Source organism: Meriones unguiculatus, chromosome 2 (genome assembly GCF_030254825.1).
Source record: "Meriones unguiculatus strain TT.TT164.6M chromosome 2, Bangor_MerUng_6.1, whole genome shotgun sequence".
In the NCBI taxonomy this organism is placed as follows: domain Eukaryota; kingdom Metazoa; phylum Chordata; class Mammalia; order Rodentia; family Muridae; genus Meriones; species Meriones unguiculatus.
The window spans coordinates 114,827,619-114,852,708 of NC_083350.1; the positions used below are offsets into that span (position 1 = coordinate 114,827,619).

Here is a 25,090-nt window from a genome sequence, read left to right on the forward strand (position 1 = left end):
CTACTTTTGATAAAACATGTATTTCTCTTATTTAGTAAGATATTTTACGCAGTTCAATGTGACTATACAGAGAAATGACCTAATCTGTGTGTACAGGTAAAAAAAAAAAGGTATGCATGTAGATTAGCAAAGGGTTGTCTTTCTATACATAAGATAACCTATTAAATATATACATTAATTTTTTATTCTTTATTAATTACACTTTATTCACTTTGTATCCTTCCCTGTGGTTCCCTACCTCCTCCCGTCCCAATTCCCCCTTCCTCCCCCCTCTGCATGCATGCCCCTCCCCAAGTCCACTGATAGGGGAGGTCTTCTTTTCCTTCCTTCTGCTCCTAGTCAATTAGGTCTCATCAGGAACGCTGCATTGTCTTCTTCTCTGGCCTGGTAATGTTGCTCCCCACCTCAGGGAGGGGTAATTAAAGAGCAGGGCAATCAGTTCATGTCAGAGACAGTCCTTGTTCCTATTACTATGGAACCCACTGAACTGGATACTGAACTGCCATGGGCTACATCTGTGCAGGGGTCATAGATTATCTCTACACATGGTCCTTGGTTGGAGTATCAGTCTCAGGAAAGACCCCTGTGCTCAGACTGTGTTGGTTTTGTTACTTTCCTTGTAGAGTTCCTGTCCTCTCCAGATCTTACTGTTTCCCACTTCTTTCCTAAGATTCCCTGCACTCTGCCCAAAGGTTGGCCATAAGTTTCAGTACCTACATTGATAGTCTGCAGAGCAGAGCCTTTCAGAGGTCCAATGTGTCAGGTTCCTGACTTGTTCCCTCTTTTCTCCTTCTTCTGATGTTCATTCTCTGTGCCTTTCTGGATAGGGATTGAGCATTTTAGCAAGAGTCCTCCCTCTTGATTAGTTTCTTTAGGTGTACAGATTTTAGTAGGTTTATCCTATATTATATGTCTATATGAGTGAGTATATACTGTGTGCGTCTTTCTGATAGCTCACTCAGGATGATCTTTTCCAGATCCCACAATTTACCTGTAAATTTCATAATTTTCTTGTTTTTTATTGCTGAGTAATATTCCATTGTGTACAATTTCTGTATCCATTCCTCCACTGAGGGGCATCTGGGCTGTTTCTAGATTCTGGCTATTACAAATAAAGCTGCTACAAACATGGTTTTGCAAATATCCTTATTGTGTACTTGAGCCCCTTTTGGGTATATGCCTAAGCATGGTATAGCTGGATCTTGAGGAAGTAATATTCCTAGTTGTCTGAGAAAGCGCCAGATTGATTTCCAGAGTGGTTGTACAAGTTTACATTCCCACCAGCAGTGGAGGAGGGTTCCCCTTTCTCCACAACCTCTCCAGCATATGTTGTCATTTGAGTTTTCAATCTTAGCCATTCTGATGGGTGTAAGGTGAAATATTAGGGTCGTTTTGATTTGCATTTCCCTTATGACTAAGGACATTGAACATTTCTTTAAGTGTTTCTGTGATATTCCATATTCCTCTGTTGAGAATTCTCTGTTTAGCTTTGTACTCCATTTTTTAAATTGGATTACTTGATTTGTTACTGTTTAACTTTTTGAGTTCTTTTTATATACTTTATGGACACCTGATTTTTTACAAAGATGCTATAACCATTCAATGGGAAAAAAAGCATCTTCAACAAATGGTGCTGGTCTAACTGGATGTTTACACATAGAAAAATGCAAATAGATCCATACTAATCACCCTGCACAAAACTAAAGTTCAAGTGAATCAAAGACCTCAATATAAAACCAGACACACTAAATCGCTTAGAAAAAAAAGTGGGAAGAGTCTTGAACTTATTGACACAGGAGACAACCTCCTGAACAAAACACTAACAGCACAGGCTCTAAGAGCAACAATCAATAAATGGGACCTCATGAAACTGAAAAGCTTCTGTAAAGCAAAGTACACTGTCATCAGAACAAAACTACAGATTGGGAAAGGATCTTCACTAATCCTCTATCTGATAGAGGACTAATATCCTATTATTGCCTATTTTGTAACAAATCATTTACTTACCCAATTTTTAAATGTCTGACGTAATATGTAATGACTATAAGAATCTGAGGATAAATATGTTTCAATCATTACGACTATTTAATAGATCAAATAAAAGAATTCATTTATTTTATTTTATTGATTTCAATAAAATTTATATTAATCAATAACTACAACAATAGCAAACATTTAAGCACACTTACTGTGAGCCATAGTAAGTTCCAAGATATTTCTGTATGTACAAATGGTTTCTTTTTTAATTTTTATTTTTTTACTATTAGTTACAGTTTATTAACTTTGTATCAAGCTGTATCCTGCTCTCTCATTCCCTCCCAATCCCACTGTCTCTCTCTCATCTTCTCCCTACCCCTTTCCATGTCCACTAATAGGGGAGGATCTCCTCCCTTTTCATCTGACCCTAGCTTATCAGGTATCTTCAGGCCTGGCTGCAAAGTTCTCCTCTGTGCATTTAAATGTAACTCACTGAAAGGCAAATAAAATAACCAGAGGAAGAATGTCAAGCATTTCCTAAATGCTTACTTTATGTCTACTCTATACCCTATACCGTATTGATCTTTCTTAGTGACACATTCTTACTAAGATTTTTGTGGAATCCATACACTGAGGTACGTCATTACATTTTAAACTTTAGCTAGATTCAACATTTACCATTATAAAAGCTCTGCTTTAAATGTGATAGACGACAGATTATTGTAGTCCAATATAATAATTTATGTGAAGAGCATGATCAATATATACAGTGATTGATATGGAAGTTTTAAAAATAGTCTGAAAAATTGATTTTTTTAATACTTTATTTTATGTACATTAGTGTGAAGGGGTCAGATCCCTTGGGGTCGGGGTCACAGGCAGCACAGCGTGGACAGTGGGAATCGAACTCAGATCCCTTGGAAGAGCAGCCGGGACTCTTACCCACTGAGCCATAGCAAAATTGTATTTTTTTTATTAGAAATAAGTACTTTTTAAAATTTATTTATTTATTAATTATAATTTCTTTATTTTGTGTCCCAGCTGTAGCCCCCTTCCTTATCCCCTCCCAATTCCACCTTCTTTCTCTCTTCTCCTCCCATGCTCCTTCGTCAGTCCACTGATAGGGAAGGACCTCATCTTCTTCCACCTGACCCTAGCCTATCAGGTCTCAACAGGACTGGAACCACTGTCTTACTCTGTAGCCTGGTCAGTCTGCTCCCCCATAAGGGTGAGGTGATCAAAGAGCCAGCCACTGAGTTCATGTCAGAGACAGCCCCTGTTCCACTTACTCGGGAACCCACTTGGACCTGAGCTGCCATGGGCTAAACTGAAGGAGAGCTCAGAAGATGGAAAGATCTCCCATGCTCATGGCTTGGCAGGATTAACTTAGTGAAAATGGCCATCCTGCCAAAAGCAATCTACAGATTCAATGCAATTCCCATCAGATAACCAACACAGTTTTTTACAGACCTTGAAAGAATAATTCTCAATTTCACATGGAAAACAAAACAAAACAAAAACCCTCAAAATTGCTCCTGTACATTAACAGATCCTCTGGATGTATCTCCTTCCTTGATCTCAAGCTGTACTACAGAGCAATAGTAATAAAAAAAACTGCACAGCACTGGCATAGAAACAGAATGGTGGGTCAATGGAATTGAATAGAAGATCCAGAAATAAACCCACACACCTATGAATACTTGATTTTTTGACAAAGAAGCCCAAAACCATAAATTGGAAAAAAGATAGCATCTTCAACAAATGGTGTTGGTCTAACTGAATGTCTACATGTAGAAAAATGCAAATAGATCCATATTTATCACCCTGTACAATAATAAAGGCCAAGTGAATTAAAGACCTCAAAATTAAACCAGAAATAATTATTTTAAAGCAGTTTAAAACAATATTAAATGCAGCATTCATTGCATAAACCTACAGTCTAGATACTCACTCCCTGAGGCAGGATTTCAAATATAAAGTCTGACTGGGCTTCAGAAAAGTCTGGAGCAAACAGTAATAGTTTAGTGGAAGATACTTAAAAGCAAAAACAGAAGTGGGGATATAGGTCAATGATACAATGCTTGCCTAGCGTATGTGACACCAGGACTGAGTAGTGGCTACCAATCTAAGTAAATCCATCAACAAATCACACTATATAACATGGTATATACCTAAGTTTAATGTATAACATTTTAAATCTGGTTCTTACGTCTCTGAGTAGGCCTCATACTTCCCTATATGTAAAGTCAGCAGAAGGGGAAGTGGAAAGATTGTAAGAGCCAATGAGGATACAAGGCACCAAGGAAACAGTGCCTTCCAGACACAACAGGACTGAAGCACGTATGGACTCAGAGAGACAGTGGCAGCTTGCAGCAGTCCAAGTCTGACGGGATCTCAAGACTAAGAGGGAGAAGTAGACACAAGTCCTCATACCAAACTTCGAAGCTATCTCCAATTTACAGGAATTTGCAAAGGAAAAAAAAAGTTTGTTTTTTTCCAATAGAAACTTATTGGGTATATATACAAACCACACTCAAGAACAGGCCCTGTAACAGCCAAAGACGGCCAACATAAAATGGACTCAATGGTACTTTTGGAAAGAAAGATAAGGAAAAAGTGCTTAGAGTTGGTGGGAGGATCTGGGATGAAATGAGGTAGGGAACTATGATTGGAATATACTGTACAAAAACAATAACAAGATGCAGACCAAAGAAATCACAGGTAAATAAAATTATTAATGTTTAATTTTATACTGTATTTTTCCTAATTTAAGCATGAATTTAAACATGACCCTTGAGCATGGAAAAGACATGACTCAGGGAATGAGAGAATTTTAAGTTAAAAATAAGGAATAAAATATGGGGAAAAAGACAATACAGTCTAAAAGCTTTTGATTTTGGTCCTGAAGGCATATATGAGCATGCGTGCATATGTGTGTGTGTGTGTGTTTGTCCGTGTGTATGCACATGTATCTATTAGAACACACATGTAAATACATGTAGAAAATATGGTTGTTAATATTTGCTATTAATTACATATGCTTATTGCAGTTGTTACTATTTAGACTGCTACTATATCAATGAAAGACTCAGACACCTGTTAGATTTTAAATATGCTTTAAACTCTGGGACCCGGCAGAAATAAACCCCATAAACTACCTTGTTACCTCCCAGCTCCACATCCCGTTTCATTTGCTTTAATTATTCCTGTCTGGGCTATTTTCCACCCATAATTCCCATAAATACTAGCACATACTTTTCCTCTAGGCTGCTTGTCTCCATCACCGACCCTCAGAGTAAACTCTTTCCAGTCACGTGGTTTTTCTTTATGCTAACACATGGGTTCTCAGCTACTTCCTCTCTTTTCTTGTCTCTTTTCTCCTCTCCTCTCTTCTCACTCCCATGATCCTCTGCTCTCCAAGAATCAGAACCTAAGTGATTATGTGAAAAGCAAAACATTAAAATTTAGGGGGAACAGCCTTACTAGGCCCACAGAGGAAGAAAATGCAGTCAGTCCTGATGAGACCTGATAGGCTAGGGCCAGATGTAAGGGGATGAGGACCTCCCCTATCAGTGGATTTGGAGAAGGGCACGGGAGGAGATGAGGGAGGGAAGATGGGATTGGGAGAGAATGAGGGAGGGGGGCTACAGCTGTGATACAAAATGAATAAACTGTAATTAACAAAAAATAAAAATAAAAAAAGAATAAAAAAATTAAACCAATACCACATGCAATATTTTTGTCCCACTAGAAAAGAAATTTGTATGCTTTTATTTCAATGTACTGTACCATTTTTTTTCCTCGAGTACAAATCTTGATAAGCAAAATAGATTCTTTAAAAAAACACAAATTACATTGGAAGAAAGTTTCTCAAGTAACAGAGATGTCTATATTTTGGGATCCTCTACCCCAAAAGTTTACTTCTCATACTGAGAAATGCATGCTATGTGGTATTTGTAATTTTCATGCACTATATTGAAGAATTTATCTTCTTTTTCCTTATTACCTTCTAGTTTAACTACAGATTTTATCATGTACTTCAGAGAGCCTCAATAATAGTTTGGTGGAGAAATTAGTAAATGAATGAATCCTTCATATGAAATGCTGTCAATGTGATTTTTGGCGAGTAGACAAACCGAAGAGCCACATTCAGGCAGTTTCAGCACACCGTCATTTCTGTCCCGTTATTTTACAACTGCGATAAGAGTATAAAAATATATACTGTTAGCTCTGGAAATGGATAAATATTACAGAGAAGTGAGAATGAAGCATGAAAGAAAGCTAGCAATCACTTAGAGATCTATCATAGTCCACATGGACTCACTTAGAACCAGTGTCCATCTGGGCCCCAACTTTCACTCCATCTGGCGTAACTTATAATTGAATGCATGCTGACAAAATTATTTGTTATCCTATAGTGCAAATTATAGCGATATGCCTATCTTCCCTTCCTTTTCCTTTCTCCCCCTCCCTTCCCTGCTTTTCATCCTTCACATGCTTCTTTTATGATGTCCTCTTTTCACCTCAGACTTTATCACAAACTGACAGAAAATGAGCAGCCAGTATAATATGTTGTTTAAGTTTCAAGAACTCTCATCACCATAGCAAACTTCTGAGCTTCTTATCCATGTGCATAAATGAATGCAGTAAAACCTGATTACTTTCATGAAGCAGAATATGTCTTACAGCTACTTTTAAAAATGTTTATCCAGTGTAAGTTGTGTGTATATTTGCTTGTGTGCACACATGTGGCAGCACATTCAGAGGCCAGAGAAGGTGCTGAATCTCTTGGAGCAAGAGCTACAGGCATTAGTGAGGCACCCAATGTATATGAACTCTGGGCTTCATCACTGAGCAGCACACAGTTTCAACTGCTGACTATCTCTCCAACCCCTGTCAGTATGTAGAGCACTGGTTCGCAACCTTGCTAACACTGTGACTATTTAATACAGTTCCTCACGTTGTGGTGACTCCCAACCACAAAACTAGTTTTATTGCTACTCCGTAACCACAATATTGCTACTGTTATGAACTGTTTTGTAAATATCTGTGTTTTCTAAGTGTCTTAGGAGAGCCCTGTGAAAGGGTCTTTTGACCCTCAGAGCAATCATGACCCACAACTGAGAACGACTGACTCAGAACAAAATTATTCTGAAGTGCTGTACAACATCTTCGAGGTGAATCTTTGCATTGAGAGACGATGTAATGGCAAGCTCTGCGACATTTGGGGTTCTTCTAAGCGCAGTCCTTTGATGTGCATTTTAGGAGGCCATAGAATATGCTCAGAGGCAGAATGATATGGTAGATGTCTTCTGGGAGTCAATTAAAAACAGTTTTGGAGTTCGGGGTTTGCTAATCAAGTTTCAAGAAAGCGTTACTTAGCTGCATATCTTTTTCATTTGACTTATGTGAAAATTCAAGTGTTTGGAAAATTCTATAATTAAACCTTCTAGAGTTCATAGTCTCCATTTCCAGCTTTTTGTACATCTTCAGAATGTGTTTTACAATTGTCTATAGCAATTGTGGTGGAGTCTAGCTTCCTTTCATTTAACAATATGTGGATTCTCATTTTCTTTCATGTAACAATGCCTGGAAAGCATTGTTCCTATGAGCACATGTTTTTTACGCATAACATTATGCTGTGCTACATGTTTTTTTCAGTGTAACTGGGCTATGCACTTACTATGTGAGTGCATAGTACATGTGCAGGTATATGCATCTGCTCATGTATGAATTGACCAGAGCAGAATGTGAGTTATTTTCTCTATCACTATTCACCTATTTCTTTAAGACAAAATCTCTTGCTGACAAAGAGGCTTGCTTCTTTCTCTTAGGCTGGCTAACCAGTGAGCGCTTGCAATCCCCTTATTTCTTCACCACAATCTATGTGGTTCCAGACATTTACAGTCACATCCAGCTTTTCTTTTTTTTTTTTTTAATCTGGGTGCTGGTGTTTTAATTTTAGGTCTAATGTTTGCAGAATGAGGGTTCTCACCCACAGCAATATCTCCACAGCCCTTGTTATTTATGTGTTTTTTTTTTTTACTTTTAAGTTAATGCCTTAGTAATCTTATGACAAACTGAAAGTAATCAAAGAATCAAGTGTTTTAGTGTTCTAAAATAACCTTGGAAAGTTATTTCCTAAGCTGAAGAATGATGCCAAAATACATTCATCAAAACTGTGAAAGTATAACCCTAAATTTCATATATCTTTTTTTAACCAAACAAGAATGGTCTGATTCTTCTTGGTTGTAGAGAAAATATGGATCAGAATTAAGTTTTTCCTAATTTCACTTGGGAATTTATACACACACACACAAACACACACACACTCACACACACACACACACACACACACACACACAAATACCCAATTCAGGTATCTCTTATGCTTTAAAATGCTATAAACTGCATTTCTTTGTTACTCCATGCTATCAATTCCTTTTGAATGTTAATCCCCCTTTTTGGGAGGCAGACAGCTTTCTGAGTTTGCTCAGGCCACGTTGATGCAGCTTTTTCTAAGGTACTTTTTGAACCAAATCACTTAGAGTCCCTTTAGTTAGCATCATCGATTAGTACTTGCAAACTGCACTGTGTTTCTTTTGTTAGTTAACTGTCTACTGTTACTCGCTATTAGCCCTCCATGTATAAAATATTTTCATTCTTCAGAGCCTGGGAACAATACTAGCCAATGAAGACAGTTCATTTTTAGCTATTAATTTATGCACAAGTAAATAGATGATGTTGAGAGAAAATGAACAGAGGCCGAGGCACACATCATAGGTTACAGTCCTCAGTTTAGGTTAGACTCAAGATTTATATGTAATATTAATATACTACTGAGGTGTAAAGATGACATGCTGGAATGGCGACATGATTGAAGCATAAGAGTCCAGTGAGAGAATTTCCCTCCCTCTGTGTTCCATACATTCACCTTATGTGAATTTCCTCATCTGAGGGATGCTTTCATACTTTTTCAGTTCCCAAAAAGTGAGTATTTACAAGTTTGTTCTCTTTCTAAATGTTCCAAAAGTTCTTCACACATACACATAATTTTGTGTTTGCTGTGAGCAGTTAGGCTACAAGTTAAGCTTATCGATGGTACCTTTTGTTATAGTTTGTTGTTCCAGCATAATAATTCATAGTTCCTTTTTGGTTCAATTATGAATTGTCTTTGTGATCAATAACCAAAGACTTTATAGGACTAATTATGCTCTTTTCATTAACAAATTTGTACTCTTCAGCTTATCATTTCCACGAACATTTTGTAAATAAAAATATCAGAATTCATCCATCTTTCTTTGTGAATGAATGAAATCAACGTTAATATAATCACATATTTGTACTTTTGAATAGTACTAGTAAGTAATTGTTTTTAATTAAATTTGTTTGTTTATTCACTTTACATTCTGATCACAGCCACCTTCTTCCTCTCCTCCCAGCCCCACCTTCCCACCCTCCTCAGAGAATAATTATTTTTTTCTTTTTTTTAATATTAGTTACAGTTTAACTTTATATCCCAGCTCTATCCACTCCCTCATTCCTTCACAATCCCACCCTCCCTCCCTCATCTCCTCCCTGCCCCTTTCAAAGTCCACTGATGGGGGAGGACCTCCTTCCCTTTCATCTGACCCTGTTTTATCAGATATTTTCAGGACTGGCTACAAAGTCCTCCTCTGTGGCCTAGTAGGACTGCTCCTCCCTTGGGGGGGGGAGGTCAAAAAGCCCACCATTGAGTTCATGTCAGAAATAGTCCCTGTTCCCCTTACTAGGGAACCCACTTGGATACTGAGCTATCACAGGCTACATCTGAGCAGAGGTTCTAGGTTATATCCATACATGGTCCTTGGTTGGAGCCTACCACAGAGGACCTCTGAAAGACTCTACCTAGCAGTGCATCAAAGCAAATACTAAGACTCATAACCAAACCTTCGGCAGAGTGCAGGGAATCATAAGAAAGAAGGGGAGTTAATATGACCTGGGGAGGACAGGAGCTCCACAAGGACCAAATGTATCTGGGCACAGAGAATAATTATTAAGCCAATTCGCCACAAAGCTGAAGGTTTGTGCTTGAGAAGTGAGTTTTCCTCATAGGTCTCTGGTGAACGCAAAGTGAATGTTGAAGGAATTGAAGAGAATGAAAATAAAAAATCTTATAATTTTTAAAAGCTTTTAATTTTATTTCAATTGATTTTCTAAAATTAGATTATTCCTATAAATTGCAGTGATATTTCTATTCATAAGCTGAACTTAATTTTAGAGTATCATAATAGATTAATTTTTAAAAATGAATACATCCATTGTTAAGTTAAATCTGAGCATACATTTTTTATGATGGACAAGTACTATCTAGTTTATTAAAATAGCATAAATTTAAGAGAATAAACTCACTGTTTGCAAACCACAGCTTTGGACAGAGTGTTTGACCCAAAACTCAGGGCAATACTGAGACTTTTCAAAGCTCTTATGTCCAGGACTACCAAGGCTTTTAAGCCTGGTTGGAAGATGATCACTTTGGAGAAATTGTATGAACTTAGTGGAATAACTTTAATTCTCATTATTTGCTTCAAGCCATACACAAGCCAAGGAAAAGCATTTCTTAATGAGGTACACTTTCCTTGTCCAATGATCTAATTTGTATACTGCTCCTGATTTCTACAATGATGGTGGTCAAAACCTTGGCCTTATCCTTGACAACTTCTGTAAATGCAGAAAATTCCATAAGCTTAACAATATGTAAACTAGAATACTACCTTTCCTGTTTCTATCAGGCAGAGAACAAAAATGACTTGTTTCCAAATCAATTTTGAGAATAATGAGATAATATGATTTACATCATGTAGAGAAAGAGATACTCTAAACAGTTTTCCACTGGATTGCTTGCCTCATACATCAAGGATTCTCTCGGAAGAAAGGGAAGATTGTAAGAGTCAGAGAAGATGGAGGACACCAGAAGAACATGCCCCACAGAATCACTTTAGCAGGACTCACCTGGGCTCACTGAGGCTGAAATGGGCAAGCCTGTATTAAGGCTCTTAGCTTGGTGGTTTGGTGAGAGTCCTAAGAGAAAGAGCGTGCATGCATGCAACTCTTTCCTGTCTTGGGACTCTTTTTCCTTCTGTGTGGTTGTCATGTCCTCCTACTTCAATAAGAGGGCATTTGCCTTCATTTATTCTATCTTGCTTTGTCCTGTTTGGCTGTCGTCTCTTGGAGGACTACTCTTTTCTGAAGAAGAAATGAAGAGGGAAAGGATATGGGGAAGGGGAAGGTTAGGAGGAGCTGAGGGTGGAGGGAGGGAATACTATGATAGGGATATATGCTATGAGAGAATAATCTATTTTCTATTAGAAAAAAACATTAATACCTGTATAGGAAAAGAAGTGGAGGGAGGATTGTATTCATTGAAATATTTAAACAAAGTCCGAAAATGTACAATGAATGTCTACATTCATTGTTTCATTACTGTTTCTTCATCATGCCTCTTTGAAGAGCAGCTCACACCTGTTTTGTTCCCTTCCTACAAAGCAAATATGAATAAAGAATGGCATTTTTACTGACCAAAAGGCTTCAGAATTCATAGCTACTGTGAAAATAACTACAAATTTAACATATACATGAGAACATCAAACATATGAATTGCACAAGACTATGTAACATATTGTCATGTAATGCTCACCAAATGTTACTTGGTGAAGATTTTTTTTCCGCTTGAAGTCTCCAGAAAGCTGCAGGATTATGCTCGAGAAGTGGGTTCTATTCAATTTTTTTTTTCAAGCACAAAATGAATGTTTTGGAAGTATCTTGTGCACACGAGTCTCTGAGAATCATGAATCTAGATTTTTACATGTAGCAGTAAAGCCTATACAATCAATCCAAACCATAAACCCATTTGAGATAATGCCATGAAAGGTAAGAAAACAAGAGGGGCTGGATTTTAATGAAAATAGAAACAGAATATAATGAGTACTTAAATAATTATTGAAAAGTGTACTTTTAAAACCTAACTGCAAAAATAAAGATAAAGTGAGAAAGTTACTACATGGAAAAAATGTTTAAAATTTCATTTTAGTGCTTGAAAAATGAGCCAGCCAGCCAGCAAGCGTACAAACAAGTAAAAAGTCAAAAGCAAAGGGTGCAAACATGTCAATGAGAAACAGAAGCCAAATTGGTGGGAAGATACCTATTGTCAAAGCTGAGATACTGTAAACAGGAAGGAGCATGGTGGTGAAACACCAAACAACATCCCAAAGCAGGAAATAAATAGAGAAATCTGTACAAATAAAAACAAATGTTTAAAAATTGAGAAAGACTAGGTAACCCCCCCCCGTTTTCACATATATGGTCAGCATGTGTATGTGTGCACATTTGTATTTGTACTCCTCTCTCTCTCTCTCTCTCTCTCTCTCTCTCTCTCTCTCTCTCTGTGTGTGTGTGTGTGTGTGTGTGCGCGTGTGTGTGTGTCTGCATGTGGAGGCCTGAGCTTGATATTGGGAATAATCCTGAATAAGGCATAGATTCCCAATACTAACTACAACTCCCTAATAGAGCTTGTCTTGCTAGCTAGTTTGCTCTGAGATCCTGTCTGCCTACCTTTTGCTTCTGGGATAACCAGTTTGTTGCTGTGCTACCTTAACCATTTGCCTCAACCATTGGGCAATCTTTTCAGTCTTGGCAAGCCTTCTTTAACACAAGTTGATACTTTCTCTTCCACAACTAAAAGCTGTTTCTAGATTTGCTCCACCACTGTTATGAGCGTAAGCAACTAATGACTTTAAAATGCTTTGCTCTGTTTCATTTCATTCTTTTTAAGAGAAAGGGTCTTGACTTATTTTTTAGGATTGGCTGGAAATCATGGTAACCCTCTTGTTTCAGCTGCCCAATCTAGTGCTAACATTACAGGCGTGTGCCTGGTGGTAGTACTGAGATCCTTCACTATCTTTCCTTCACCTGCCTCTTCAAAGCAGGTGCTTCCTAGTCCTTGCTGACATAACTGTTTGAACTTAGATATTTTTGCTAAGATGGGCTTTTGGCTCACTTCATTTTATTCCTGACATCTCCACCTTTGAACCATGTGTAAATGGAACATTTATTTTTACCTCAAGAAGCTGCCAAGTCATCCAAATCTGATCTTTTATACAGACTGAATAATTGGTTAAAAACATAGAAAACCAATGACATTTAATAATTTCAACACTTCCAAACACTTTTGAATCTTCCATTAAAAAATTCCATGTGTATAAATACCTTTATAAACTACTTTATATAAGAAATAAGCTTAATAAAAACAAATTGTGACATTTAAGTCACATATTATTTTTGAGCTAAGTTAGAAACAATTGGATAGTAAATATGTTGCCTTTGTGATCTTTGCATAGTTCAAAATGAAGAAATTATTTGAATTTCGGTAAATATTCCTTCCATTGCAGAGGTTTAAGGGCTTGTATCTCTTGCTTTCCAGCATTGTAGCTAGTTATATTGTACTTTGATCTGTATGAAAGAACTCTCACTTTATAAAGGCTTTACAAAAAATGACACTATTGAAAAGACTGTAGTGACAGAAAGATTGAGGATTATTAGAAAAAAAAACCTGGAGTGATAAAAACAGTCTTCAGTTACTAAATGCAGCTTTAACAGCGTGCGAAGCAAGCTCCACATTCGTCAGAAGAGGTCCTCGGAATAACACTGTGCATGCTTCCCCGAAATGAAACTGTATGTTATTGGTTAACCAGGATATTTAGCATAATCACTCTGCTAGACTGTGGTGGAGGGAGGTGATTATCACTGAGAACAGATGGGCAGGTCCACAGCATTGCCAGATTCTGCACAGGCTCCATTTATCCTTGATTCTTGCTTCTTCTGTGTTTTTTAATTTTTTTTTGAAACACTCTACGTTCTAAAGAACGAACTGCATGAAAGGTCAGGAGCTGGTGGCCTTTCAGCTTAGATTTCAAACGCAGAAGGAAGCTTCTGAAAGCTATTCCTGTGTATCCAAGAAGGATGGGGCAGATTTCATTTTACCCTGTAGTCTCCCTCAATGCATGCACGGATTTATCTGCACATTAAGCTCTCGGCTCGGCATCTGTAGCTCCTGTGGATTATATTGTCTCTGTGATCAGAAATGATTTTCTCGGATATGAACACCGTTTCTGGCTCCCCTAAAGTTCATCTTCCTAATGGGACCCGGTTTTACACTTTTCAAGTAAGTGTGCTCCAATGGCTTCACTACTTAGGAAGTTAATATATAGTCAAACTTTTAATAAAGAGAAATAATGAAAGGAAAAGCGAACAGTGTGGAAGTAGGAGGTGGGTGTATCTAGTGGGAAGTGTGCAGGCAAATTAATCTGTTTTTAAATGTGGAAATAGGATGGCAGTAGCCTGCTTTGTGATTTCAAGCTAAATAATAGTGACTAGTTTACTTCATGGATATTTTAAATACTCTATCATAATGTCATTGAAAGTTACAGAGATGTATTATGCCAGCTATCTGTTTTTAGGGCTGCAATATGGTGAGCTGTATAGTTTCTTTCTTTATGTATCACACAGTAGAACTGAAGAGCATTAATAGAACTTTACAAACTAAGTCATTGACTAAGGAAACCCTGATATCTTTCAAATACAGAGCATAAGATAATGTCTGTTATCTAAGTTCATTATATGTGATGCAAAAGCAATCTCTATTACAGGAGGCTTAAGTACCATGTTTACTACGCTTTTCAATTTGAGATAAAGTAGAAACTAATTAGGATAGATTTGTCTGTGTTATCAAACCAGTCAACATGATTTATGTGAATTACAAAGGTGTTGCCTGCCAAATATGTCTCAGTTGCTTAGGGATAAATCCATTCTCAATGTAGAAATGTTTAACTCTGAACCAAATCAGATTTTACTTCATCTTAATGCTAAAAACTGTGCATTGTTCAGTACTAAGGTTGACATTATAATTCTGTGTTATCATCTCTGCAAGAGACAATGGGACTCTGCTCACTGAGTGTTTTATATTATGAAGCTATAAAGGCTTTTTGTTTCATTATTATTATTGCTCTGTCTGGTGTTCTGGAACAAATATGGAAACATCATAAGGGCAATCAGGATTTTAGTGGAGACCTCTGTGTAAATGAATATTGGATTTGTAGAAGTTTCTTGCTTTCTGCAAACTGTAATCAGTGGATATAGTTGTTCTCTCCCTTTTCTGTCTATACTTGTACTTTTACTCTTACCGCCTCTCCTGCTTTATGCTGATATGTCCTGATAGTGCATGTCTGTGTTGTTCAAGAATATATTCTCTTCTCAGTGCAGATCTCTTTATTGTGGCCGTGATTCAAAATGCCACTGCCCCGAGGCTCTGCACAGAAGCACCACTTTTCTTCCCCTTCCCCTTCGCTGTACACTGAGATATAAAGACTCTTTACAACACCCTGGAGCTGACTGCGTGGGCAGCTCTTGACATTCGGTGTTCCACCTCAGTGTTTCTAAATTTAAGGGTCAGTGAGTTTCGCAGGCTCAGTCATGACACAAACTTTTTCCCATTCCTTCAGTAGAGTTCTTGCTGACACCTTCCCCGGCAGGTGATTGTTCTCTGAAAATACAGAGGAATAAATTCTAACCACTGTTTTTCGGATGTGATAACACACTCAAGAAAATCCTTTAGTGTTCAAACAAAGCATAAACTATGCCAACTACAAACTTCCTTTTCTAACATTTTCAGTCATGTAAAACAGTATTTGATCTTGAATTTTGCAATAACAAGCAAGGTGTTAAGTTTGAGTGCTCATCCTTTTGTTTCTATTGTTTACAAGTTTTGAGGTAGACAAAACAGTTCCTAAAGCATGAGATAAAGGTTTGGTAACTGAGTCATCAATTTTATCTGCAAAGGGAAGAATCATTATTATTTTTACTTCTGTGACTTAGCCTGTTTTTAAGACAGTATGTTTTCTTTGGTCTAAGCCATGTATAAAAGAAATCAAATAAAAATGCTGTATTTTTGTTGTTTTTTTTTTAAAGACACGTTGTGTATCAAGAAAGTATCTCATGAAAAGATTAGTTAAACTTTTAAATTTTAACTGTTGTTAAAGCGGTGCCTTATTCTTCTGAGAGGAACCTTCTGCAAAGAATCAGGATTTCAGATCTGATGTTGCCAACATCACGCTTTGACAGAAGACACACATGCAAGGACACGCTCACACTCCAGCAAGAACAACACTGGGTTTTAGTTTCATCTCTTCATTAAGAATCTAAGCTAGTCTGACAGTTTTCTGAAATTTATGTTGACAATTTTTAAAGTATCACTTGGCATGTTATTATTGAATAGTTTCAAGGGTGAAAGGGTGACTGGCCAATAAGAAGTGTGAGTTCATTCTAGGAACAAGACTTTATTTTCATTGCATTTTAATTTAGTAAAATACATTCATACTTCCACATATATACATGCAAACACATTTTATGCAGCCTATCTAACACAATTTAAATTAATTCTTTTATGTGTGAATTCTTGCTTCTATGTTACTATGAGTATATTAGTTTCTACATATTTCAGTTCAGAGATTCCTGGAGCCTGTAAGATGCCAATACATAGTTTGTAAATTATATTTTTTGAGTCAAAACTGAAGCTCTAGAGTATAGTTTCTTGTAATGCTCCTGGATGGTCAAAAATGAAAAACAAAACCACTATTAAGAAGATATTATTGTGTTTATATGCAGCATTGTAGAAAACTTTATGATACTCATATGTGTGCAAGTGCGAAACATATCTTAATAAAAATTATATATATGTGACATTTGTAGATACACATATGAAAACCAACTTAATTCTACTTAATTTTATAGTCAAACACATACAAACAGAAATATATACAAAAACATTTTCTAGAATGATTTTATTAAATCCCTTTCCAACTCTGCGTTTATAAATAAAACTATTTATTTACCCTTCTAAAACCTCTAGATGGGCTAGTCACAAAAAATTTAAAAATGCCTGTGTCCAATATGGCTCTCCTAAATTTAACAACTCTCGCCCAGCACTTATTCTTTCTTCTACACTTACTTATTTAATTATCAGACGTCTTTGTAATATTTTATTGACAACAAATGTGTGCAAAATCAAAACAAAGTTTTCCATAGACTTCACAAATCAAAAGAATTTATATTCGGGAGATTTTTTTTTTCTTTTTTACTCGTTTATACCACAGAGAAATGATTTGTGTCATTAAGTTATAACAGTATATGTTGAGGCTGTATGAAAGTGACTTTCTGGAATCCTAACGCACACAGGAAACCACAGAAATACACGTCTTTCTGAGCATGAAAACAGTAACCTCTTATTTCTGTGGTTGAATTAATTCACATACCCCATCTTTTTAAGCGACTAAGTCAGTCTTCCTCAGCTGTCCTCAAATGCCCCTTGTCACTTGGATCACACGTAATGCACAGTTCTCCTTTAGCGGAAAATCAGGGACAAGGCAAGGCTGCCCACTCTCTCCTTATTCTTTCAACATAGTTCTTAAAGTCCTAGCTAGAGCAGTAAGACGACTTAAGGAGATCAAGGGGATACAAATCAGAAAGAAAGAAGTCAAAGTGTCACTATTCACAGATGATATGATAATATACAGGAGCGACCCTAAAAATTCCACCAGAGAACTCGTTCAGCTCATAAATACCTTCAGCAAAGTGACTGGATACAAAATTAACTATAAATAAATAAATAAATAAGTAAAAAACCGAATCTCTCCTGTATATGAAAGACAAAAGGGCTGAGAAAGAAATTAGAGAAACAACACCCTTCATAATAGCCACTAATAACGTAAAGTACCTTAGTATGACTCTAACCAAGCAAGTGAAAGACTTGTATTAATTTAAAATTTTTATGTTTTGAGAATTTTGTACATGAGTACTGTATTTCCACTTTTCCCTTTTTGCCCTCTAACTCCAGCTCCATCTCACATTTATAACTTATTCTTTAATTATTACTGTTAGATTTATCTATCATATCTATATATCTAACATCTATTTTTTATTTATAGATTGATCAATCTGTATGAATGTATGTATGCATATATAAATACAATTTGCTAACTCCATTCAGTGTGGCTCATATGTATAAGTACCTAAGACTGATCAGTTATGATTGAATAACCTATCATGAGAATTTGCCCTGGAAAAGTCTGATTGTCTCTTTCAGCAGCCACAGATTTGTTTAAAACTTTTCATCTAGGAGCAGAGCCTTGAGAGATTTTCCACATCCATAATGATGACTTGTCTATTTAGTTCTTGTTTTGGGAATTATATTCTTGCCATTTCATTGCTGCAGCTTTCTTGTCGTGTCTAGAAAGAATTGTGGAGCAGCAGCACGCATCATGGTCCTCTAGCTCTTACTCTTATTCTTTCTGCCCCCCTTTTTCAGTTCCCACTGAGCATGTAAACATAGCAATGAGTTGGGCTCTCCACAGTTATTCCTGTGCATTTGAACCAGTTTGTGAATTTCTGTAGACTCTACCCATTATTCAAAGAGATCTCTGTAAGGATAAGTTAGAGGTCATAACACTTGACTTTGGTTGCCTAATAGAATTTGAAGGTAAGACCCTATTGCTAAAGATACACATTTATAACACAGAATGTGGAGAATTTGAACAAGAAGTTACTAGAAGCGTCCTGCCTGAGAACTAGCTCTCACAATGCATGAAAGTAGGATGTAATCTGCAAAGGGAGAAAAGCTAGCAATAGCCAGTCATACATGGCCATGAAGCCTACAGACAACAGTAACCACCTATCATATCCCCAATAGTGTAAGAGTGGCACTTTGATTAAGGAACCAGCAACTGCCTGATTCTCAATAGGAGGGAATTCATGCATTCTACCATAAACCTAGCCAACTGCCCATGACTAGGTTGGTCATGGACACTTTGAAGAAAACTGACAACTGCTTCTTTCTTTTAAACTAATGTAATTTCTAACTTCATTCTGAATACTGATTCGTATACCCAAAGATGTGTGTAAGTCTTGCCGTTCATCAAGCTAGAGTATTTATAATTGATTGAACTATACTTTCATATTTAAGAGATGAGATTAGCATTTGAAAACCATAAAAGGTGAAAATGAGTAGTCTTGAAGTCTCAGTTACTGTAAGAGCTCTCATTCAGGAGATAGCATTGCTAATTGGTGATAACATATCTTTATAATCAAACAACGTTGACAGGGTAATTCAGGGTTTTTAGAAATATACCAGATTTTGTATATTTTACCATTTATAAAATTTTTCTATTTGGGGTCAAATGCAATATTTCATTAATAATTTAAAATATATCTGGAAAAGCCTACAAGAAGGCTTTGTACAAGTTATCTATGAACAAAAATATTATAGTGAAGTGAACCCTGGCCTAACCTTGTAATTACCATGGGAAAAACATGTTCCTTGTTTCAGATAAAATTTCAGCCAAATGAGAGAAATGGAGTTTTCTTTGCTTTCTGATTACACAAGTTCCTGATGAATACTGAGAGAAACACCACAAGAAGTGTTTTGAGTGGATAGCACATCATGATTGCTACTAACTAGTTTGTGGCACCAAAAGAATATAGAATAATGAGAACTGGAGAAAACAAATAGGTAAAAAAACAAAATACATAAATCCAAAGGTTAAAAAAAATGATTGCCATCTTTGGGATTTTTAGAATTGGTGTTGAAAGACTCTCAGTGAGAGGCCCTGGCTTGATACTCCTCTACAATTATAACATTTGATAATGTGTTAAATAAGAATTGGCCCAGAGAGAGATTCATTCATTTAAAAAACAAACAAACAAACAAACAAACAAAAAACTTGATCTACAATGGTTGCTAGACTATATAAATGGAAAAGTACTCACAAAATCTAACAAAAGATTGTCAGTATGGTAAAAATCAATTAGTAATATCTTGGGTAAATTGAGTGTTATAAAACTCAAAGAGATACCAATTTCTGTACCGTATAATCTGTTTTCTAAAAGGTTGATAATTAAATATAGCAGCAAAACTATTCAGAGACAAATAATTTAATTTCATTAACATTTTAGAGCACATTGTTTTTGATATTTTTTTAGTGTTGAGATTATTTTAAAAATAATATATAATATGATAAAATAAAAACTCACACATTAGAATTGGACAAAACAAACAGAAGGAAGAGCTCAGGCACAAGAAAAAGACACACGCATTCACACACTCAGGAATCCCATAAAAACTTTAAACTGGAAGCCAAACTGTGTACATAAAGGGCCTGGTGCGGACCCATGCATGCTTCCTGTGAGCTCATATGCTCTACAATCATGTTGATTTAGAAGGCCTTCTTTTCTAGATGTCCCGTATCACCACTGGCTGTTAAAGTCTTTCTGCCTCCTTCTCTGAGGCATTCCCAGAACCTGAGCACAGGGATTTGATGGAGACCTATCTCTGTGCTGATTACTCCAAAGTCTCTCACTCTCTGCATATTGTCTGGATGTCGGTTTCTTCCGTATATTTTTTTTCTGCCTGCTGTAGAAGAAAGCTTTTCAGACAATGGCTGAACAAGGCAGGGATCTATGAGTATGACAAAGTCATTTTATTGGCATTTTTGTTCAGCCGTATTATTTGGTTTTGCCCTATGTCCCTGTGCTTTCTAGTTGCAGGTTCTTGTTTACCCAAGCAGCCTCAGGCCTGAGTTTCATCTAATCAAGTGCAACTTAAGTCAAAATAGATACTGGCTAGTTACTCCCACAACATGTGTGTCACCATCTCTGTAGGTAATCATGCAGGCAAATAGCTTTGTACATCAAAGGTGTTTTGTTTTGTTTCAAATACTATTGTTTTTTATCTTTTTTTATTTTTTATTTTTTATTAATTACAGTTTATTCACTTTGTATCCCCCCATAAGCCCCTCCTTCCTCCCCTCCCAGCCCTACCCTCCCTCCCCCTTCTTCTCGCTTGCCCCTCCCAAGTCCACTGATAGGGGAGGTCCTCCTCTCCTTCCTTCTGATCTTATTCTATCAGATCCCATCAGGAATGGCTGCATTGTCATCTTCTATGGCCTGGTTGGGCTGCTCTCTCCTCAGGGGGAGGTGATCAAAGAACAGGCCTATCAGATTTTGTCAGAGGCAGTCCCTCTTCCCATTACTATGGAACCCACTTGGATACTACGCTGTTATGGACTACATCTGTTCAGGGGTTCTAGGTTATCTCCATGCATGTTCCTTGGTTGGAAAATGAGTCCCTGGGGAGACTCCTGTGTTCAAATTTTCTGGTTCTGTTGCTCTCCTTGTGTAGTTCCTGTCCTCTCCAGATCTTACTATTTCCCTCTTCTTACTTAAGATTCCATGCACTTTGCCCACCAGTTGGCCTTAAGTCTCAGTGTCTGCTGTCCCAGAAGCAGAAAGACACACACGGTATATACTCACTCACATAGATATATAACATAGGATAAACCCACTAAAATCCTGAACATCTAAAGAACTAACTAATCAAGAGAGCAGACCCTGACTAAAACGCTCAATCTCCATCCCGAAGAGGATAGACATCAGAAGAGGAAGAAAACAGGAAACAACCTAGGAACCTGTCACTGAGGGCTTCTGAAAGGCTCTGTCCTACAGACTATCAAAGGTGTTGTGTTTTGATTGAAGTTTACATTTCTCCTTTGGCACAACATGGAGTATTGTCTTGTAACAAAGATGCTAGCATTTAGGAGTAGAGGCTGTATTCAAGTAGTAGCTGGGCTTCTCTATGTCCAGTAAGTTGTTCAGGCATTATCATGAGTAATGGGACCTTGCCTTCCATTTGTGGAGAACAAGCTCTAGCTGTTCAGGCTAGGTTGCTGGGAGTCCTGTGTGACCCCTTTGCCCAAAAGCCTAATTAGATGTAGCCTAATTATGGTACTGCTACTGAACAGGTATGGAGAGAGAGGACATTTCCTTGTTCCTAACTATGATGGAATTGCTTTGAATTTCTCTCAGTTTTAATTGATATTGGTTATGGGCTTACTGTAAACTGTCTTTATTAGGATAAGTTATCTTCCTTATATCCCTAGTACTTCCAGGACTTTTTTTTATCATGAAGGAGTGTTGGATTTTTGTCAAAAGTTTTTTTTTCTGTATCTAACAAGAAGATCCCATGTTTTTTCACTCAGTTTGTTTATATGACAGGTTTAAATTTATTAATTTACATATGGAGAACCATCCCTGCATTTCTGGGATGAAGCCTCCTCGAGAGTAGTAGATGTTTTTTTTTTGTTTTGTTTTTTTGTTTTTTTTATGATTTTTTGTTTGCAAATATTTTATTGAGAATTTTTGCAACTATGTTCCTAAAGGATATTGATCTGTAACTCTCTTTCTTAGGTCCTTATGTGGTTTGGTTATCGGGGTAAATGTGGCCTTAGAAAACATGTTGGGCAATGTTCTTTCTGTTTCTACTTAATTTGATTAATATTAGCATTAATATTTCTTTGAAAGTCTGGTAGAATTCTGAACAAAACCTGTATGTCCCTGGGTGGGTTTTTCTTTTTTTTTTTTTTTTTTTTTTTGTAAACTCATAATTGCTGCATTTATTTTAGCAGGGGTTATAGGTCTGTTTGAACTGTATACCAAATCTTGATGTAACTTTGCCTAAATGGTATGTATTGAGAAAATTATCTATTTCTTTTAGGTTTTTTATTTTTTAATTTGCCATGCTTAAGTTATTTTGAATAAGGGTTTGCCGATCTTACTGACTTTCCCAGAGAAACACCCCTGTGTTTCCTTGAATCAGTGTTGTATGTTTGTTTTCATTTTTCTTTATTTCAGCCTGAAGTTTCATTATTTCTTGCCATCTACCTATTATGGGTAGGATTTTTGTTTCCCTTTTGTTCCAGAGCTTTCAGATATGCTCTTACGTTACCAGTATGAACACTCTTCATTTTTAAAACACAGGCATCTAGTACAATGAACTTGCCTTTAGAACTGTCTTTATTTTGTTCTTTAAGTTTGAGTATGTTGTGCATTCATTTTTCATTCAATTCCAGGAAGTCTATAGTTTCTCTGTAACTTTGACCTGTTTTTCATTCAATGGAGAGTTACTCAGTTTCCATGAGTTTGTAAGCTTTCTGTTGTTGTTGATATTCACCTTTAATTTGTGGTGGCTGATAGGATACAGGGTACTATTTTAATTTTGACATATTTGTTGAGACTTGTGTAGTGTACAAAAATGTGGTCAATTTTGGGAAATGTTCCATGTGAATGTCCTTTTAGTGGATTGTTCCTTTGATGAGTATGAAGTGTCCTTTTCTAACTCTCCTCAATATTTTTGGCGTGCAGTCTACTTTAATAGATATTAAAATGAATACACAAGCTTCCCTCTAGTTTGCTTGGAATATCTTTTCCCATCTTTTACCATGAGATGATGTCAAACTTTGATGTTGATTGTTTGCTTTGTGTAGGCAGCAGATTCCATTCTGTTAGCCTGAGTGTTTTTATTGAGGAATTGAGACCAATGATCTTGAGAGAGAACACTTAGCAGAGTTTTTTGTTTGTTTGTTTGTTTGTTTCCTGTTATTTTATTATTGTTGTAGTGGTGGTGGTATGTTCCCTGTTTTGATTTATTGGTCTTAGATTATTTATTCCTTGTGTCTTATTAAGTTAACCTCTTTAACTTCTTTAGGTTTGAGTTTTCTTTCTTGTACCTTCTGTAGGGCTGGATTTTTAGACAGATATTGATTAAACTTGCTTTTATCGTGAAATGTCTTATTTTCTTCACTTATTGTGATTGTTTTTGATTAGTGCTTTCCAAGAGAAATTTTTGTTCTGGTCCATCCTATTTGGTGTTGTTTATGCTCCTTTTGCTTTGATAGAAATCTTTAGATTAGAGATATTTTCTTTTTGTCCATTATTATAGTTATTATTATTATTAAAAATTTTTGACTTTGTATCCTGGCTGTAGCCCCTTCCTTATCTCCTCTTTGTCCCACTCCCTCCCTCTTCCCCCCTGTAGTCCCTCCCCTTGTCCACCTCCTCCCCTACTATCTGACTCTAGCCTATCAGGACACATTAGGACTGTCTGGATCCTCTTTTTCTGTGATCTTGTAGCCAGGGGGAGGTGATGAAAGAGCAGGCAAGGAAATTCATGCCAGTGACTGCCCCTGCTCCCCTTATTAGGGAACCCCATGGAGACTAAGCTTCCCATGACCTACATCTGAGCAGGGGTCTAGGTCCTTTCCATGCATAGTCCTTGGTTGATTCATCAGTCTCTGCAGGTCCTCCTGGATCCAGATTTTTTCACTCTGTTGGTCTCTTTGTGACACTACTGTCCCTTCCAGGTCTTTCTATATCCCTCTTTTTCTGTAAGATTCCCTGCACTCTGCCCAAAGTTTTGCTAAGAGTCTCAGTATCTACTTCAATACACTGCTGGCTAGAGTCTTTCACAAGCCCTCTGTGGAGGGCTCCACTCCTGTACCCTGTCTTCTATTTCCTATGTTTATTCTATTTGCCATTCCGAATAAGGATTAAGCATCTTCCCTAGATGCCTAATGGGAACTTTTGAAACTGAAAAGCTTCTGTAAAGCAAAGGAAACTCAACAGAACAAAATGACAGGCCATAGACTAGGAAAAGATCTCCATCAACCCTACATCTGACAGAGGACTAATATCCAGAATACGTAAAGAATTCAAGAAGTTAAACACCAACAAACCAAGTAATCCAATTAAAAATGGGATACAGAGCTTAAACAGAGAATTCTCAACAGAGGAATATCAAATGGCAGAGAAACACAGAGAAAGTAAAAATAACCCTGAGATTCCACCTCACACCCATCAGAATGACTAAGATAAAAAACTCAAGGGATGACACATGCTGGAGATTTGTGGAAAAGGGGGAACCCTCCTCCATTGTTGGTGGGACTGTAACCTTGTACAACTTTGGAAATCAATCTGCCTCTTTCTCAGAAAATTAGGAATAGTGCTTCTTCAACCACTACCACTTCTACCACTCCTGGGCATATATCTGAAAGTTGCCCCACCATTTAATAAGGACAATTACTCAACTATGTTCAGAGCAGCTTTATTTGTAATAGCCAGAATCTGGAAACAACTTGAGATGTCCCTCAAACGAGGAATGGGTACAGAAATTGTGGTACATTTACACAATGGAATA

General features: G+C 36.9%; 1 protein-coding gene across 27 annotated transcripts in view; it reads left to right on the forward strand.

The window, feature by feature from the left end:
• The window catches only part of Ppfia2 (PTPRF interacting protein alpha 2), a 513,258-nt gene that overhangs the window by 166,492 nt on the left and 321,676 nt on the right, over positions 1–25,090 (forward strand). For 4 of the 27 annotated variants that reach the window (XM_060378003.1, XM_060378008.1, XM_060378004.1 and 1 more), the window contains exon 1: positions 13,761–14,176. The exons of 17 other annotated variants lie outside the window; for them this stretch is intronic. In XM_060378003.1, coding sequence (XP_060233986.1) covers positions 14,096–14,176 — 81 coding nt within the window. In that variant the 5' untranslated portion in view covers positions 13,761–14,095. Of the gene's footprint in view, positions 1–13,760; positions 14,177–25,090 lie in introns of those variants that run through there. 6 more of the 27 variants (XM_060378000.1, XM_060378002.1, XM_060378007.1 and 3 more) reach the window with 3 other exon arrangements.